Source organism: Oncorhynchus tshawytscha, linkage group LG05, assembly GCF_018296145.1.
Source record: "Oncorhynchus tshawytscha isolate Ot180627B linkage group LG05, Otsh_v2.0, whole genome shotgun sequence".
NCBI classification, from domain to species: domain Eukaryota; kingdom Metazoa; phylum Chordata; class Actinopteri; order Salmoniformes; family Salmonidae; genus Oncorhynchus; species Oncorhynchus tshawytscha.
The window spans coordinates 45,167,471-45,186,463 of NC_056433.1; the positions used below are offsets into that span (position 1 = coordinate 45,167,471).

The 18,993-nt window shown below is 45.4% G+C and overlaps 2 protein-coding genes across 3 annotated transcripts; one reads left to right on the forward strand and one right to left on the reverse strand.

Annotated features, from left to right (window-relative positions):
- Positions 1-117: 117 nt before the first annotated feature.
- Positions 118-11,103, reverse strand: LOC112250635 (TGF-beta-activated kinase 1 and MAP3K7-binding protein 3). 2 transcript variants are annotated; one of them, XM_024420952.2, is made up of 7 exons: positions 10,852-11,100; positions 9,483-9,657; positions 6,660-8,034; positions 6,338-6,498; positions 5,819-5,912; positions 5,609-5,692; positions 118-998 (listed from the first exon to the last, which is right to left on the reverse strand). In XM_024420952.2, the coding sequence occupies exons 2-7, from the start codon at positions 9,582-9,584 to the stop codon at positions 850-852; spliced, it is 1,965 nt and encodes a 654-aa protein (XP_024276720.2). In that variant the 5' UTR covers positions 9,585-9,657; positions 10,852-11,100; the 3' UTR covers positions 118-849. The 2 variants fall into 2 exon arrangements, with proteins under 2 accessions (XP_024276720.2, XP_024276721.2); XM_024420953.2 differs by lacking the exon at positions 9,483-9,657 and having other exon boundaries at positions 10,852-11,103.
- Positions 11,104-11,762: 659 nt separating this feature from the next.
- Positions 11,763-14,429, forward strand: LOC112251534. The gene is made up of 5 exons (XM_024422518.2): positions 11,763-12,344; positions 12,645-12,702; positions 12,887-13,257; positions 13,489-13,680; positions 14,033-14,429. Exons 1-5 carry the CDS (start codon positions 11,812-11,814, stop codon positions 14,109-14,111), a joined length of 1,233 nt encoding a protein of 410 aa, XP_024278286.2. The 5' UTR covers positions 11,763-11,811; the 3' UTR covers positions 14,112-14,429.
- The last annotated feature ends 4,564 nt before the right edge of the window (positions 14,430-18,993 follow it).

Genomic DNA, 18,993 nt, shown 5'->3' on the forward strand with positions numbered 1-18,993 from the left:
GTGTGTGTGCGCGCTTTTCATTTGCAAAAGGGGGGCAACCACATCAGAGCAAGCAGTAGTGCATTAAATGAAATGCCACTAAACTACAGGAAAGATATTCCAGGCATAAAGCATCAGTCACATAGAATCAGCTCCTTTATTAAGTACAGTAACTTGAGGCATTTGCACGGGGAAATCTTTTTTTTAAACATGGAATACAGTGTGGGCATAATATGCATAAAAGTACCAGGAATATATTCATATGCAAGCCTCTTTAGTGTTCTTCATTCGATGAAAGAAGGAGCTCTTGGTACAGAGCTGATACAGTGTATAATCTACATTAGGATTAGTTCATCAGACCCTTTCTTTATGCAATTGCATTGTCCCACTGCCAGAGAGTGCAGCCCTGGTCATTTTGTAAGGGAAAGAACGTCCGCCCGTCGGTAGGGTTTGGGAATGGGCTCAGTCGTGTAAACAGGACAATCTCATTCATTCTGCAACGGAATGTTCACCGGATAAACCACGCCGCCTCCTCCGTATTCTAAAAACGCTTCATTGGCTGTTCTGTAGCCACTGCTACTGTCCATACAGCTAGTCCCTCCCTTTTGGGTTGCCATGGGAATAGTCTCCTGCTGTCCTCATCCTGGGAAAATGTTTTTCACCAATGGGTGAAGGGTCAAAGTGCATGGGTGAGTTCCTCTAATGAGACAAAAGGAGTGGGGGGTGAGGGGGTGGCTCTTCCTCAACAGGTGGGAGGGGCTTATATATAGATTGACAGGGAAGGAGGGTCATTACACAAGAACATGGGCAGAGGAGTTTACAGGAAAAGGAAGTAAGGAGGAGGGGGGGGGGACTACTGTCCGGAACGGTTCAGGTGTAGCGCGGCATTTCGCACTGTTCACAGCGGTTGAGTGCAGGGTGGTTGAGAAAGGTGCATTCTTCACAGCTCCACTGGGCTCCCTCAAAGTCCTCGTCCCTCTGGGGCCCCACGACAGCAGGCTTGGGGTTCTGCTCTCCCTCTGGGAGAGGGGCACACATACAGGCTTAGCGTCATTAACAAAGAACATACAGTGCATTCGGAAAGTATTCAGACCCCTTGGCTTTTTCCACATTTTGTTACTTTACAGCCTTATTCTAAAATGGATTAAAATCGTATTTTCCCCCTCAATCTACACACAATACCCCATAATGACAAAGCAAAAACAAGCGTAGAAATGTGTGTAAAAAAAAAGAGAAGGTATTCAGACCCATTAATCAGTATTTGTTGAAGCACCTTTCGCAGCGACTACATTCTCGATTCTTCTTAGGTATGACACTACAAGCTTGGCACACCTGTATGAGAGAGGCTTCTCCCATTCTAATCTGCAGATCCTCTCAAGCACCGTCAGGTTGGAAGGGGAGCGTCGCTGCACAACTATTTTCAGGTCTCCAGAGATGTTCGATTGGGTTCACTCAAAGACAGAGACTTGTCCCGACGCCACTCCTGCATTGTCTTGGCTTTGTGCTTAGGGTCGTTGTCTTGTTGGAAGGTGAACCTTCACCTCAGTCGGAGGTCCTGAGTACTCTGGAGCAGATTTTCATCAAGGATCTCTCCATACTTTGCGCCGTTCATCTTTCCCTTGATCCTGACTAGTCTCCCAGTGCCTGCCACTTAAAAACATCCCCACAGCATGATGCTGCCACCACCATACGTCACCGTAGGGATGGTGCCATGTTTCCTGGCATTCAGGCCAAAGAGTTCCATCAGACCAGAGAATCTTGTTTCTCATGATCTGAGTCCTATAGGTGCCCTTTGGCAAACTCCAAACGGGTTGTCGTGTGCCTTTTACTGAGAAATGGCTTCCGTCTGGCCACTACCATTAAGGCCTGATTGGTGGAGTACTGCAGAGATGGTTGTCCTTCTGGAAGTTTCTCGGTTCTCTTTTTTACTTTTAATACATTTGCAGACATTTCTAAAAACCTATTTTTGCTTTGTCATTATGGGGTATTGGGTGTAGATTGATGAGGAAAATGTTTTATTTAATCAATTTTAGAATAAGGCTGTATCGTAACAAAATGTGGAAAAAGTCAAGTGCACTGAACAATTTCCAAATGCACCGTATACAGTCTTAGCATTAGTAATGGGTGGGGAGAAATAAAATGATCGATAGTTATACCGAACCAAAATTTAAATATGCAACAATTTCAAAGATTTTAATGAGTTACAGTCCATAAAATCAGCTAATTTAAATACATTCATTATGCCCTAATCTATGGATTTCACATGACTGGGAATACAGATGTTAATTTTTGGTTACAGATACCTTAAAAGAAAATGGGCCTCACAACGGACCTCAGGATCTCATCACGGTATTTCTGTGCATTCAAATTGCCATCGATAAAATGCAATTGGTGTTCGTAGCTTATGCCTGCCCAGACCATAACCCCACCGCCACCATGGGGCACTCGGTTCATCAGCAAACCGCTCTCCCACACGACACCATACACCTGGTTTGCGGGTTGGGAGGCCGGTTGGACATACTGCCAAATTCTCCAAAACAACATTAGAGGTGGCTTATGGTAGAGAAATTAACATTGAATTCTCTGGCAACAGCTCAGGTGGACATTCCTGCAGTCAGCATGCCAATTGCACACTCCCTCAAAACTTGAGACATCTGTGGCATTGGTTTGTGTGACAAAAGTGCACATTTTAGAGTGGCCTTTATTGTCCCCAGAACAAGGTGCACCCGTGTAATGATCATGCTGTTTAAATCAGCTTCTTGATATGCCACACCAATCAGGTTGATGGATTATCTTGGCGAAGGAGAAATGCTCCCTAACAGGGACGTAAAAACACGCTTTGAGCATATGGAAAATGTCTGGAGATATTTTTTTTTATAGCTCAGCTCATGAAACACTTTACGGTAAACATTTTTTCACTGTACATACTGCAATATTATTTTGGGACGATAATATATATATTTGACTCCAAGTATATATATATATATATATATACTTATTTTTTAAATTTTTTTTTACTTCAGTACTTAGCGTTAACTAGCGCTAGTCAGCTGTTCCTGCCCCCAAAACTCCTGTATGTTTCATCCTATAGTTTGTTCTCAATCGTGAGCAAGCATGTTTTCAGCACTTTAATTTCCTTAACCAAAACTTGTTGTTTTCTCAGCAATATGCTTAGAACATTAAATTGCAATACATATAGAATTGTAAGAATCGTAATACATATCGCATCGGCACCTACATATGGTGATAATATTGTCTCGTGAGGTCCTTGGCGATTCCCAGCTCTACTCAGTATCGCACCAACAAACACAGCAGATACCACAAGTCTTACAGAGGTAAACTGGGGCGTTAGGAAAAGTTTTTTTTAAAATAGACGCTACACCGCATTTTGCCGGCAGGAGAAGACAGCATGCCACTTTATCAAGTGTTCTCGGGCGTGAGCCGCGCAACGGAATCTTGTCAACTGAACCAGCGTAATTTTATTCTGAGCAGCGCGAGCCTAACACGAAACCGCACTGCTCACCCACTGGTTTCATCTAAATGAAGAGGCAGGTCTCGCCCTCTGCAAAACTGGCGTGACCGGTTCATCATCACAGTACCAAACATAACAGGGGAGGAATTTGTTTTTTAAAGTCCTTCCAATGGGATGTTAACAGAGGGCCTAACTCGTTGTTCAGCAAGGATCCCATAGGCATTCATGGCAAGCGCAGGGGTGTCGGCCACACTGGTGTCATGGCTAGATGCATAACCTGCTCCTTTATCCTACTACTGTCATATACAGGATCAAATTGCCACAATCCTTCCACTGCTATAGCTGGTGTGGTAGTGGTGAGCCTTCTGGTGCAAAATGGCTGTCGTATATCACCAATGAGGGTGAGACTATTTAGTGGCGAATAAGGTGAGGTAACCCAAAATTACAATATCAAGCACGAAATTAAATTAATGTCATTACACCACACACACATCAATCATACAAACACACGGCACCATTTTAAGACCTGTCTGAGAAGGAAATGCTTTCAAAAACATTTGGAGAATGTCCACACAGGGAGTCTCTGCAACACAAAAGTAAATCAACAAAAGGCATGGTCACCCGATCATTTATCACATTTGGTCTACTGATAGGGAGTGATCAGAGAGAATTTGAGGAAAAAACTAAAACAAGCAATATTCCGTAAAATGTAATACAAGGCATTATAAAAAAGGCTCATACATGCATAAAACAAGTTAGAAAGAGCTAGGCTATACCGCAGAGGGGAAACCGGCTGTTCAAACAATAACAAAGCAGACACCCCACCACTGTTTTCGTAAACAGCTGAGGTACGGGGCTGGAGAATTGGTACCACTCTCAAACTCAAGAGATATAGATGCAAGGACTGACCATCCATGAAACCAAAATCATAGTTTTAACCACGTTTTGAGGCTGTACAGCAGGGCTGCCCAACCCTCTTCCTGGAGATCCTAGCGTCCTGTGGGTTCTCAGTCCAACCCTAATTTAACACACCTGATTCTAGTAATTAGCTGCTCAACAAGACCTTAACTAGCTGAATCAAAACTGCTAAATTAGGGTTGGTCTGAAATCCTACAGGACAGTAGACCTCCAGGAAGAGGGTTGTCCTGAAATCCTACAGGACAGTAGACCTCCAGGAAAAGGGTTGTCCTGAAATCCTACAGGACAGTAGACCTCCAGGAAGAGGGTTGTCCTGAAATCCTACAGGACAGTAGACCTCCAGGAAGAGGGTTGTCCTGAAATCCTACAGGACAGTAGACCTCCAGGAAGAGGGTTGGTCTGAAATCCTACAGGACAGTAGACCTCCAGGAAGAGGGTTGTCCTGAAATCCTACAGGACAGTAGACCTCCAGGAAGAGGGTTGTCCTGAAATCCTACAGGACAGTAGACCTCCAGGAAGAGGGTTGTCCTGAAATCCTACAGGACAGTAGACCTCCAGGAAGAGGGTTGTCCTGAAATCCTACAGGACAGTAGACCTCCAGGAAGAGGGTTGTCCTGAAATCCTACAGGACAGTAGACCTCCAGGAAGAGGGTTGTCCTGAAATCCTACAGGACAGTAGACCTCCAGGAAGAGGGTTGTCCTGAAATCCTACAGGACAGTAGACCTCCAGGAAGAGGGTTGTCCTGAAATCCTACAGGACAGTAGACCTCCAGGAAGAGGGTTGGTCTGAAATCCTACAGGACAGTAGACCTCCAGGAAGAGGGTTGGTCTGAAATCCTACAGGACAGTAGACCTCCAGGAAGAGGGTTGGTCTGAAATCCTACAGGACAGTAGACCTCCAGGAAGAGGGTGGTCTGAAATCCTACAGGACAGTAGACCTCCAGGAAGAAGGTTAGTCTGAAATCCTACAGGACAGTAGACCTCCAGGAAGAGGGTTGGGCAGCCCTGTTGTACAGTGTTGGTTTACGAGAAAAACAAGCTTCTATTTTGGCTCTGGATGGGGTACGACAGTTTAACGAAGATCACGAAGCATTTACAATTTATATTATTCAAGAAACAGAGGGCATATATAATTCATTTAAGTCCAAAAACTGGATGTACCAACCACAGATTGCCCCCTTAAAAAGAAAGTCCTACCAATGTTTACAGTGGTACAACAGACGACATCCTGTATCTCACCTTTTCTTCCTGGCTTGGGCGGTACCACCGGACCGGTCTGAATGTTCTTATAAAAGTTGTTCTCGGCTTGCGGATCAAACTTCCCTGATGACAAATTACACAACTCATACAGCATCAATTATTTTGACACCTGAATGTGTGCTCTTGTACATTTGCATCTTCAAACGCCTGTTTGTGTGTTTCTGTGTGTGTGTGTGTGTGTGTGTGTACCTAGAGACTGCAGAAGATCAGTCTCCTTCAGGGTACAGTTGATATCAATCTGTAGCTGTCTGTTCAGACTCCGCAACCGGGTCATCTCTTCAGGCTGGAACAGCCGCAGAACACCGGTGGGTTGGATGAGACCAAAAAAATACAAATGTAGACAACTCTGTATTGAGACAACTCTATACCCTGCATTGATTTACTGTTTGTATACAAATTTCACAGAAATATATACATATAATATATATATATTTTTTTATACATGTAGCTAATGTGCGTGTGTTTGTATGTGTGCCTTCAAACGTGTTTGTGTGCCTAAGCATTCAAAGGTGTGTGTGTGCCTAAGCATTCAAAGGTGTGTGTGTACAAAAAAGAAAACATTTTAAGTACTATGCCTTCAAAAGGAGTGTGTATATGCGTGCACGTGATCATGCATTTAAACTTCACCGATGTATGTGTTTAGGGGCCTATGCATCTGCGTGTTGCTCTGCGTGTATGCCCGTATGTGTGTGTGTGTGTCCCTCTTACCCGGGGGATGAGGCTGGTGCTGTTGACTCGCCTGAAGCGTCTCTGGAGGGCGTCGTATTCCATGTCGTTGACGTCTGCCTTCAGCTGCTCCAGCTTCTGCCTCTCCATCAGCAGCTCCTTCAGCAGACGCTCCATCCGGGCCCTCTGGTGCAGCAGGAGTGCTGGGGGACACAGTGGTGGGAAGACAGGGCTTCAAATAGGTGGGACGGGTCGGGAGGTGGGCCGGATACGGCATGCGGATGTGCAGGAACGCATACACATACATGGTTCTGTGAGCGTGCGCGCGCACACACACACGTATCCGTTCATAAGCCGTGCTTACCCTGGGTGTAAGCGTAGTCGTCGGAGCCCGAGCTGGAGCGGCGCGGCATGCGGTTGGCGATGTGGCTGACGATGTTACCGGGCAGGGCTGAGATGGGCAGGATGGGTGCCGGGGCCAGCGCGTGATGCTCCCCCTGGTCCACCATGTTGAGCAGAGATTCAGGAGAGGAGGCCACTGGAGGGGAACCTGAGAGCGGCCTCTGCTGCTGGGCCTGGCCTGGGGACACTTTGATCTTAAAGGTGTAGCCCGCCTGGCTGCCTGGCTGGGGTGAGGAAGTGGGCCGGGGCCGCGCGGGGCACTGGTGCAGGTATACCCCGGGGTGGAAGGTGGCAGAGCCCCCCCCGCTCAGGCTGAGGCCCCGCTGGGGTGAGCTGGGCGAGGGGCTGGTAGCCATGTAGAGAGTCTGTCCCGGGGGGCAGTGCACGGGGGAGTTGCTGCGGGGCCGCGGGCCCTCCAGGGTGATCTCAATCTGGTTCTTCAGGGAGCTCTTGGGTAGGTACGGCCGGTAGATGGGCTGCTGCTGCTGCTGGTGGTGGTAGGGCATGCTGGCCAAGGTGGGAGGGCTGATGGGCAGGAAGACATGGGTCTGCTGGTGCTGATGTTGGTGCTGCACCTGCTGCTGGTGCTGCACCTGCTGCTGGTGCTGCACCTGCTGCTGGTGCTGCAGCTGGGGCTGCACCTGCTGTTGGGGCTGCACCTGCTGTTGGGGCTGCACCTGCTGTTGGGGCTGCACCTGCTGTTGGGGCTGCACCTGCTGTTGGGGTTGGTGCTGGGGCGAGCTATACGGGGACTGGTAGGTGGGAGTGGTGTAGGGCGAGGGCTGATACACAGGCTGCCCGGACGAGGGCCAGGGGGAGGGCTGCGGGCTCTGGGAGGGGGAGGGCCGGATGTAGAGGGCATTACCGCCACTGTTGCCATAGTGACCGGCGGGGATCTGCAGGGCCTGGGGGGCATTGGGCAGGTTCTGGGACAGAGTGACAGTGATAGGGTTCATGGTATAGCGAGGAACAGGCGAGTAGGTAGGGGACATTCCCTGCACGGGAGGCGGAGTGGGGGTGCTGGCCGTGCGCCCCCCGTGGTCATTCATGAAGAAGGGGTTGTACCCCAGCGAGGGGGCTATGGTGGCGGGGGCCGAGAGGGGCTCCATGAAGCCGACGCGCTGGGGCTCGATGTAACCGTCACTGGAGCTGTGCACCAGGGAGCGCCCGCCTCCGTTGTCCTTGCCCGCCTCCGAGGGGGGGTAGCCCCCTAGCTGGATGTGCAGCATGTGGTTCCGGCTCAGGCGGGCCTCCTCCGGACTTTGGTACTCCCCATAGAGGTATCTGTTACTCTCCTGAGCCAGCAGGTGACAGCATATATCCAGGTTATTGTTGTTCTGGAGGAGGAAAGGAGACAGGATAAAAGGTTCAGTGATGGGGCCCAGACTGATGTTGTAGTTCTATAGGGGTCACTGGTCTGTCGATTTACAGTAGAAAAACAGAGGCATACTAACTTCCTGGGGTCATAACATATCATCAACTAAACCACACAAACAACTGTCAATGTTTAAAAAAAAGTTTAACTCTTTATTCTCCCAAATTTCATGGTATCCAATTGGTAGTTACAGCCCACTACAGGAGCCGCTAGAGCGCGAAGGGACAAGAACATCCTTTCCGGCCAAACCCTCCCCTAACCCGGACAATGCTGGGCCAATTGTGCGCCACCCCATGGGTCTCCCGGTCGACTGCGACAGAGCCTGGACTCGAACCAGGATCTCTAGTGGCACAGCTAGAACTGCGATGCAGTGTGCCACTCGGGAGGCGATGTTCAACTTCATATATAGGCATACATGTGTAAGCCTAGATCCATGAAGCAGCATACAGGCATTTCAATGAGAGAATCAGTGCATGTTTGTAGCCTGAGTGAGCCCCAAATGGCACCCTAATTCCCTATGCAGTACACTAAAGCCCCTTTCCACTGGCCTTAAATGGGCCCAACCTAGGTTGACTTCAAAGCGTTTCCACTGCCTCCGGAAATGATAAATTATATAATGTTGCTAGGCAGCCAATATGTGACTGCAGCTGGCTTCTAGCTAGCGAGATGTTGAAGAATGAAATTTCCCCTGTAACTAACATTACCCCATACTCCTGCCAGTGCCAGCCAGACTCAGAGCCATGTATTTAGCTCACTGACATTAGCGTTGTCGTTAGCATACAAGGCTAGCTAGCTTAATTCCTACCTCTCATGCCATGGTCTATTAGCTAGCTAGCTATCCAAGCAAACCAGATGACAGCTAGCTAGCTTTCGATAGAGCCTGGCCAGCTAAAATACCTGTTCGCTTCTTTAGACCGATTTGCTAGCTAATGTTAGGTAGCTAACTAGTATTGAGGGCTCTGTTCTCATAAAGGTTATTGTTTAGTGCATAAATTAATAAAGGATACAGCTATGGTGGTAATTTGTTTCATGTCTAACTACTGCAGTACTGCTTGTCCATGTGCTCAGAAGAGCTAGCAAAACGTTTTGTCCGCATCCAGCAGTGATCAGCTTGGTGGTTGCATGGTAACAGCATCCCCAACCCGAATTCTAATCGAACTGGCACCAGTTGTGAAACTGGGCTGCGCTGACTCGGATTTCCTTAGATCCAGCTCGAAGTTGAGAATTCCATTCGAGCCAGCTCGAATTTGGCCCTAATTTTAAGAGCCAGTGGCAACAGGGCTTAAATGTTACTTTTGACCAAGGTCCATATGGCCCCGGCCAAAGTAATACACTATAGGGAATAAGGTGTCATTTGGGACACACACTATTATTGCGTGTGATCATAGCTGTCTGGCTATGGTAGCATACCTGCAGAAGGCACTGGGACACTACTCCCTCTGGGATCTCGGGGAAGCGCTGCTTGAGGTCCTGCAGGATGTGATAGTCTAACTGAGGGCCTCCCTGCGCCATCCTGAGCCCACAGAGAGAGTCACTGAGCTCACAGCCCTGAACGCTGCTGCTGCACCTGTGCTCTTCTCATCCTCTACACACACACACACACACACACACACACACACACACACACACACACATGAAAAGCTCGAAACAATCTGCAGTCGTCATTGCATCACATCAGCCCAGCCACACACCAGACAACATTAAAAGTCTGCGCCTCTGCCGCCAGATCACTGCTTTAAATAGCAACAAGGGTTAGAGGATGTGCTTACAAACGGAAGGAGGCTTTTTGGCAGCTTTGGTCAGCGGTTCCTCTGCAGAAACAATGTAATTAGGCGACAAATATGTTACGGACAGTTTATGGGCCCTAATGACCAAACAGACAGGCCGATAAAGCAGTAAGGAGAGGTTAGCCGGGCTAAAACTGGTCAATAACCCCATCCGACACTTCACACAACCTACGGGTTTGGCTGCAACAGACAGGCATGGTATCTGTCTCGTGTGATAGTTTAGTCATCTCACTGCACCAAGCAACGACCTAAAACCCAAGACAGCTTGCTACCTAGCTAGAGAACGCGACATGCACAAGTGTTACCTACGTCAGCTAACTAATTCATACTGATCACTAACGTGTTTGCGTTCGCATCAGCATCAACGTCTGTGGCATTTTAGCCATCTGAGTTACCTAACGTTATCCCTCTGCAGTGGATAATAGTGATCCGATTCATAATTTCTGGTCAATCATGCTATAACGTCAACTGACAAACGTTACGTTAGTTGTTCTTATTGGTGTTAGCTAGCTAGCGTTACTTACACGGAAGACAAAAACAAATTAATGTTAAATGGCTGACAACCTCAACAAAATAGCGCGCCGTTCACATACTAAATTAGCTAACTAACTAGAGTAGCCAGCTAGCTGGCCAACGAAACTAGTTGGCTACCTACTATTGTCGTTTTTGGATAAGCGCGTTAACTAGACAAATAGGATGCGCATGTTGATTGCTAACGTTAGCTAGCTAGCAACCACCAAGTATCGACACAAAACAAATCTTTGGTATCGAGTTAAAGAGATTAGCTCATGTTAACGTCGATAGCGTTAGTGGACAACTTCTTCCTAAAGCGCCGTTGACCAGAAAGGCACACACCAACAAGTAATCTGACATAGAGAAGCTAATCACGTTAACGTAGCTAGCCAGCGAATCTATAGGTGTTAGCTAGCTAGAAAGCTCACAATGTATCGAAACCAAGATTTAGCTAGCTAACGTTAGCTACTTCGACTTACCATGAGCTTACTCACTCCTGTCATGGACCATTATAGCTACAGTTTCAGAGAAAGCCCATCGATCTGATATTTTCCGAAAGTGGCAGACGAATATGTATTTCACTCTTGATAGATAAAGCGATTGTGTTTCATTCCAAGACAAGGCCGTCGTCTCCACGTACGAAATTGGATCTATCGCGATAAATGTAAGCTTTTCGGAGCAGGAAGTGGTCTAAATCTAAGTTGTTGGTACTGCGCATGCTTGTCTTTTGCGCCCCGTCCAGTAGAGCCCCCATTCTTTCCTTAATACATATGTAGATGTGGTTTAAGTACAGTAATTGTAATAACTGTATGTGAGGTGAATCCTATTATGTGTCATTTGATATTTCCTCTTACAAGGGACACACGCATTTCGTTACACCGACAATAACATCTGTTAAATATGTGTATGTGACCAATACAATCTGATTTGACAAGGGAAGGGCGTCATGATGAGTTAGGTTATTATCGGACACAGTCCAGCCAGTGTAGGCCAAGCATGCCCAGGTATTGTAGGCTATAGCATATAGGCCCTGGGTCATTATATTTATTAGGCCTATTGATTGCATATTGCAAAGGTTGTTCCATCTATGTGTTACAAATATGCTATAACAATTCAATGCAAAAAAAATATGCAAGACACTCCTCTTTTTAAGGCAATATTCCCGAATTGATTGCCTGCCCCGAAGACACATTTATTGACAATTATCAAATACCTCAAAAGTTGAATTAATAATTTAAAAAACGAGTTAATAAAAAATGGTACTATAGTTAATTAAAAAGTCCATAATTGTACGGCGTCATGTCGGCTGATGCTGTGGTTACCATGTAACGGGACTGGAGTCTTTTACGCAACAATGTGGACCAATGTCATGAACATGGGCCTACAAAATCCTACGCCACAATTAATGAAGTTATAGGCTATGATAAAAGCAAAGTGTCATGAAACGACATATTAAATGTTGTGCGAAAGAAGAACAGGATCGACTTTCAACTGCACATTTATTGGAGGTCGGCGATGACTGTGTTGATGACTATGATCAAACAGAGAGCAATGACGGAGTCGGTGCCTGGTCGCAAGATGCATGTAGTTACAGGATTGATATTTGCACCAAGGACAAACTTTCCAGAAAAATAATTTCATATCAGAGAAGAGAGTGTGCAGAGAATACATGTGATGTCATATCGCAATCTCAGCATTACAACGACCCTGAGCGGTTCATTGAACAATACAGAAGTGACCGATTGCGCCGTTTCCCCTGTCACACACATATCCCTACACATCCGGGGACATGGGTGGTGCTGAAAAGCTGCGAGGAAGAGCCCTTCAATTTTACCATGCCACCAATCAGAGGTAAAAACAACAGCGCTACTGGAGACTACTTGGAGCAACAATATGCACTTATATCTGAAAAAAGAGACACGTTTCCCAAACACAAACAGACGGATGAATGTAAAAAGTTATCTTCTGCATGGTAAGCAAAAAGGCTACTTTCAGTCTGATGATGTGAACTTTTAGATGCGTGCTCAAAAATGATATTTCCAATAGGCTACACTTTATTCTAGAAAGCCTGGAATACACGTCATAGGCAAAAGACAGATGTAAATGTCACCCCAAAATTGATAGGATTCTCTTCTATTCTATTATGTCTAGTTTTGGTTGATACAGATTAGAGCCAGCGAAAGTCTGTCCATGCGAAATCTTATGTAAGGTTTAATTACTAAAATACATGCCACTGTTACTGAGTTCAGGAAAAACTCTGATTTCCCAACAGTGTTCAAGATGATGAAATGCTCTGTTTTACCTGCCACGCTATGCTAAGGTCATTTCAAGTGAGTTAACCAACATCTAAGTTTTACCTTCCCAGTTTACTTCCACACTAGAATGATTCATATTGCTCAACAATACTTTGAATGCTCTGTAGAACCATGAGATTGAATCTGGAGACCTTGGTTACGTCCCAAATGGTCCCCTATTCCTCTACCTATACTTGATCTCTTTTTCCATTCATCTCAGAATTGTGGAGACAAGGAGCTGTCCTACTATGAGCCAAATGGCACAGTCTACTCACCTATCAACAACATGGGCATCAAGCTGCTGACAGTGCAACAAACGCACACCTCGTTGGACGCCTTGCGGAGGAACCAGCGACTCAGAAGCAGCGCTGTCATCAGGAGGCACCCACGAGCCAATAAGAGTGCCACCTTAGGGGACATCTCCCTGTCAACATTCAAAAACAACGTGGTGTGGTGTAACGGCTATCGAGAGACTTCTTCCATGCAGGCCACCGCTCTCCCTGATGTTCCCAGTTCTTCATCCAAGAAAGGAAACAATAAGGCTAATCCTTTTATGGTCAAAGGGTTGAGAAGGCTCCCTCCAAGTCAGAAGTAAGTCATGCAAAAGACAATGCCAGAGTTGAGCTCTTAGAGTGAAGCTCTAAACCTTTCTTTGAAGCACATCAGTCCATTTTTTTAAACAGTTTTCCCAACTGGGATAATAAAGTGATTGATTGATTGACTGTGATTGATGTGTTTATGTGGGGGAACCTAGATCTTCAGTTTTATGAGAACAGAAGTGATGTGCAGGATGAATATGTCTGTCTGTGTGGGACGTTGCAGTGGGACCAGGCCTGGCCGCTTCTTTCCCGAGTCATTTCCTCCCAGTGGGAGATCCATCACCCCAGGCACCCAGCTCTCCTCCACCACCCCCTTACCTCCATCACACCCCTGGAAGTCCAGCTCTACATGCTACCTGACCCCTCCACAGTTGGCACCCACGAAGCCCCTGGTGGTCCAGCAGAGGAAAAAGAGGTCAGTCATGTCAATGCAAAGTAACAGCCAGACTTTGACCTGATAACCAGGGTTTGGGGATCAAGGCTATTTCTATCATGTTGACTCATGTTGATTCAGAAAATCCCAAATTGAGATTTAATTCAGGTACACCTTACTTCAAGCATGCAGGTATAAGAACTTATGATCTGGTTATAAGGCATTGTAACTTGTCACGAGTATGTATGACCCCCTTATAATATGTTATTATCATCTCATAATGATTGTGACTAAATAACAGCCATTTGTGAGTATTAATGCACCATAGATTGCATTGACATTGTGGAGGACTTTATGTTGTATTGTATTAACCTGAATGTCTTTCTCTCCACAGATGGTGCCCTCTCCGAGACGGTGAGAAGGTTGGCTTTGCAGAGACTTTGTTGAAACAGAGGATAATGGTATTACATTAAATGCAGTTACATTTTCTATGCTAATTCGTATCATACAGACTCTTTGCTCCTTGTCCTAAAAGTAATACATAGGAAAAGTTATAATTGTGTTTAATTGTGAAATGTGTTACCTTCTATGTACTGTGTAATGAATTCCCTTTACAAAAAAAACAGGTGCACTGCCAACTTTATCCATCACCACTAGAGGGCAGCGGTGACTGTTACTAAAGTTTTGGATCGTGAATTATTAGTAGGTAATAAGAACTTCCACTTGTTTGCCTCAAAATCGAAAAACTGAGGGGTACATGTGAAGATGAGTAACGCAACATTTATTTTGATATGTATACTTCCAACGAGAATGGATCAATTATGGAACAGAAGATTTGCATATATTTAAACAGGAGAATGGTGTGAAAACATAACAATCCCAGTTTACTGATGAATGGTGAACCTGATTTCAATGTTGGCATAACATTACTACTACACTGTATTGGCCATTGAGTTCACAGTTGACAAGTGTCTACTGAATTATATCAGCACATAAATAAAAGAAGATGGTCTACAATATAAGATCGCGACAGAATCTCAGGTTACCAAAATTGCTCACGCTTTTCAAATGGGTAAACCAGAGTCAATCGCTGACCCAGATCAGAGCTGTGGATCATGGAAAAGTTATTTGTAATTGATAAGTCAACTGCTCTGCTTCTGGGCACTTGGTCACCGAGCCAGGTCTCACTTGTCATGGGCCTAAATATAGCCAGTGGCTGTTAACTGATAGTACTGACATTATACAGTGCCTTTGGAAAGTACTCAGACCCCTTGACTTTTTCACATTTTGTTACGTTACAGCCTTATTCTAAAATGGAGGGGGGAAAACCTCAGCAGTCTACACACGATACCCCATAATGACAAAGCAAAAACAGTTTTTTTTTTTTTTTAATTAGCAAATTTATCAAAATAAAAACTGAAATACCTTACTTAATAAGTATTCAGACCCTTTGCTATGAGACTCGAAATTGAGCTCAGGTGCATCCTGTTTCCATTGATCATCCTTGAGATGTTGATTGGACATGATTGGAGTCCACCTGTGGTAAATTCAATTGATTGGACATGATTTGGAAAGGCACACACCTACATATATAAGGTCCCACAGTTGACAGTGCATGTCAGAGTAAAAACCAAGCTGAGGTCGTAGGAATTGTCCGTAGAGCTCTGAAACAGGATTGCGTTGAGGCACAGATCTGGGGAAGGGTACCAAAACATTTCTACAGCATTGAAGGTCCCCAAGAACATAGTGGCCTCCATCATTCTTAAATGTAAGAAGTTTGGTTGGAACCACCAAGACTTGTCCTAGAGGTGGCCGCCAGGCCAAACTGAGCAATTGGGGAGAAGGGCCTTGGTCAGGGATGTGACCAAGAATCCAATTGTCACTCTGACAGAGTTTGAGAGTTCCTCTGTGGAAATGGGAAAACCTTCCAAGAGGACAACCATCTCTGCAGCACTCCATCAATCAGGCCCTTATGGTAGAGTGTCCAGACAGAAGCCATTTCTCAGTAAAAGGCACATGACAGCCCTCTTGGAGTTTGCCAAAAGGCACCTAAAGACTAGGACCATGAGAAACAAGATTCTCTGGTCTTATGAAACCAAGATTGAACTATTTGACCTGAATGCCAAGCGTCACTTCTGGAGGAAACCTGGCACCATCGTTACAGTGAAGCATGGTGGTGGCAGCATCATGCTGTGCGGATGTTTTTCAGCGGCAGGGACTAGGAGACTTGTCAGGATTGAGGCAAAGATGAACAGAGCAACGTACAGAGAAATCCTTGATGAAAACCTGCTCCAGAGCGCTGAGGACCACAGACTGGGGTAAAGTTTCACCTTCTAACAGGACAACGACCCTAAGCACACAGCCAAGACAACGCAGGAGTAGCTTCTGGACAAGTCTCTGAATGTCCTTAAATAGCCCAGCCAGAGCCCGGACTTGAACCCGATCGAACATCTCTAGAGAGACCTGAAAATATCTGTGCAGCAACGCTCCTCATCCAACCTGACAGAGCTTGAGAGGATCTGCAGAGAAGAATGGGGAAACTCCCCAAATACTGGTGTGCCAAGCTTGCAGAGTCATTCCCAAGAAGGTTGTAATCACTGCCAAAGGTGCTTCAACAAAGTACTGACTAAAGGGTCTGAATACTTATGTAAATGTAATGTTTACGTTTTTTATTTGTAATAAATTAGCAAACATTTCTAAAATCGATTTGTTTTCTTCGTCATTATGGAGTATTGTGTTTAGACTGATTAGGGGAAAAAACAATTGTATACATTTTAGAATAAGGCTGTAACCTAACAACATTTAGAAAAAGTCAAGTGGTCTGATTACTTTCTGAAGGCTTTGTATCTACTTACAGAGACATCTAGAGGAAACAGAGGTATTTTTTGTCCCACCGTGCAAATCATTGGAACCAGATTTCACCCTTGTGCCCTGTTCAAAAATGTGCCCAAGATTTGTCTGGAAGGATCTGGAATGGCAGAAAAGTTTCCCCAAAAGAATCTTGAATTCCCATTTTTCATGTCTCTCAATAATACGGTTTACATTAACAAGGCTATGTAGGCACAAACTAATAATAAAATTTAAAAAAGACCAAAAAAAAGACTATTCCATTGCAACTATTCCATAACTTGTTACTCTGTTGTGGAAAGGTTTATAGTCCTTAAATGATAGCAATAATCCAATGTGATCTCCTGTAGGCTCTCTATGCTAGCAGAAACTTAACCAGAGACTTACACCTGTCATAGTGGCCTCTCACCTGTCAAGTCTCCCTGCAGCTGAGCTCACACACACCACAGCTGGGACTCTGTGACATTCCCCTGAAACATCACCTTCCCATCGATGTTGTGGTGGCCATAATGTAGTTCAGTGGAGCACAGCGCCAATCTCTGGACTCCTATAAAAAATAAAGGTCTGCAGTAGTGGACCTCTACACATCCTGCCTTTAAAGCGGCAATCAGCAGTTGAAACAATAACAAAACGGCCTCCCCGTTCCCATTTTGGGAAAAAGCTGAGGGATAGGGCTGGAGAAATGTATCCACTCTCAAATTCATAGGCAGTCGCTATGGATGCAATGACTGACCATCCGCGATATCAAAATTCTAGTTTTAAATATGTTTTGAGGCTAAACAGTGTTTGTTTACATTTACTGTGTATAACAACATTAGAGCAAAACAAGTTATAATAAGCCGTATTCTTCAGGAATCAATGGGTAATATTATTAATTTACAAGTCCAAAATTGGATGTAGCAACTTCAGGTTACCCCTTTAAAGGGAGAAGTCTAATGACAGTCAGTCCTCAATCCCAGTAGCAAAAATTCAACAGAAATTACTTGATTTGCTCTCTATGTTTGTGTTTGGGGGTCTTATCTTGCCACCTCAAAAGCTGGACACTTGTCTGTGTGCCACCACAGTTAACTGCACGGACAAGGCAGCTCCTGGAAAGGAGAGGCCCCACCAGGTCACAGGGGGTCATGACATGCCGGCCATGTCGGAAGACACTAGTCCAGTCTGATACTGCTGCCACACAGTCAGACCTGCCACCAGTTGGCAGCTTTCATCCACAACTTTCATCTCGTTTTACACACGTGTATGTGTTGTCTGTTTCAGCAGATGAGCCAATTATAGATAGGCAAGCTACTCATCGATACAGACATCTCTCTTATGTTGTTTTCACATAAAGACACCCTGATGTAGTGGTCTATCTTGTGAGACAAGATATACCAATATGTTGAGGGAAAAGCAATGTACATATAGTAGTATCTTAGCTTGGGTATCCTTTTGGCAGGGGTATCATATTATTTCACACTTACCAATTAAAGTGAATTAAATTATTACGGTAGTGGCCATCACTAGACCAGTGCCTCTGACCCAGCATAGTGAAAGTCTGACGAGACGTTCCACTCCAGGGCTGGACAGGCATAGGGGTGTGTGGGCTGTACCATTCTGAGGCTGGTCGAAGGGGTGTTTGGCCATGCCACAGCAGCTGAGGCTCAGGCCTGGCCTGATTCAAGCGACCTGCCGCCAGACTTGATTAGTTCCCACAGCTGTGGGGCTATATAAGGCAGTCTTCTTGTTGTCCCTGATGCCTTGAGGGTCTCTGGTTGGGACCAATACCATTCAGTCTTGGGATTCAAGGAACTGACTCCACCGTTCACACTACCCTCTGCTCCAAGAGAGGAGGTGGATGGATGAGGTGGGGTGAACACTAGAGAGCAGCTGTAATGACGCTGGCACCCGTTGCTTTTTTCACATCATAGTAATCCGTGCTCTTGAAACACTATTTGGTGTGTCCCCAGCTTTGACGACATAACTTCTTCAGTGGACCTGTGTCAAAGACAGGCCCCACAACTCCCCAGTGTCCTTCTTCTCTGTAACCTGAGCAAAGTCTCACTGTATCCTATCTGTCAAATCAACAATTTAAAATCTTACATCGTAGTATACAGTAGGCCGATTACAATGTGTCTTTTATACTGACTGTGACCTGTAGCACTGGTGATGCATGCTGGTCTGGCTGAGTGATGCATGCTGGTCTGGCTCTCAGGTTTCAGTTCCGGACATTAGCCGGAGAGTTGACTCTTGGCATGCTGGTGGCTTTCCCAAAGACCGGTACACTCTTAAAACCATCTCAATAACTTGAGTGAAAATTGTAACATTATGTCATATTTTTTTGCATATTGACTGACGACATTGACATCAATGGCTCTGAGTTATTGGTGTTTCTTCCCCATTCCATAACTCTATAAAAATCACTGCATATAAGAATGTAATGCACACATCTGCATTTAGACCAGAAAGGAATGACATTCCTTTTCGATGAAACATTTATTTTTTCGATGTGTGACTGATGTCCTTCTC

Excerpts from the sequence above, each read along its gene's own strand:
- LOC112250635 (XM_024420952.2), bottom strand. The coding sequence starts at position 9,584 with ATGGCGCAGGGAGGCCCTCAGTTAGACTATCACATCCTGCAGGACCTC. Across the intron at positions 5,913-6,337 it reads GCACCAGCCTCATCCCCCGG|CCTGAAGAGATGACCCGGTT; the intron begins GTAAGAGGGACA and ends CGGCTGTTCCAG. Across the intron at positions 5,693-5,818 it reads TGATCTTCTGCAGTCTCTAG|GGAAGTTTGATCCGCAAGCC; the intron begins GTACACACACAC and ends ATTTGTCATCAG.
- LOC112251534 (XM_024422518.2), top strand. The coding sequence starts at position 11,812 with ATGAAACGACATATTAAATGTTGTGCGAAAGAAGAACAGGATCGACTT. Across the intron at positions 12,703-12,886 it reads CTATGCTAAGGTCATTTCAA|AATTGTGGAGACAAGGAGCT; the intron begins GTGAGTTAACCA and ends CATTCATCTCAG. Across the intron at positions 13,681-14,032 it reads GTCCAGCAGAGGAAAAAGAG|ATGGTGCCCTCTCCGAGACG; the intron begins GTCAGTCATGTC and ends TTCTCTCCACAG.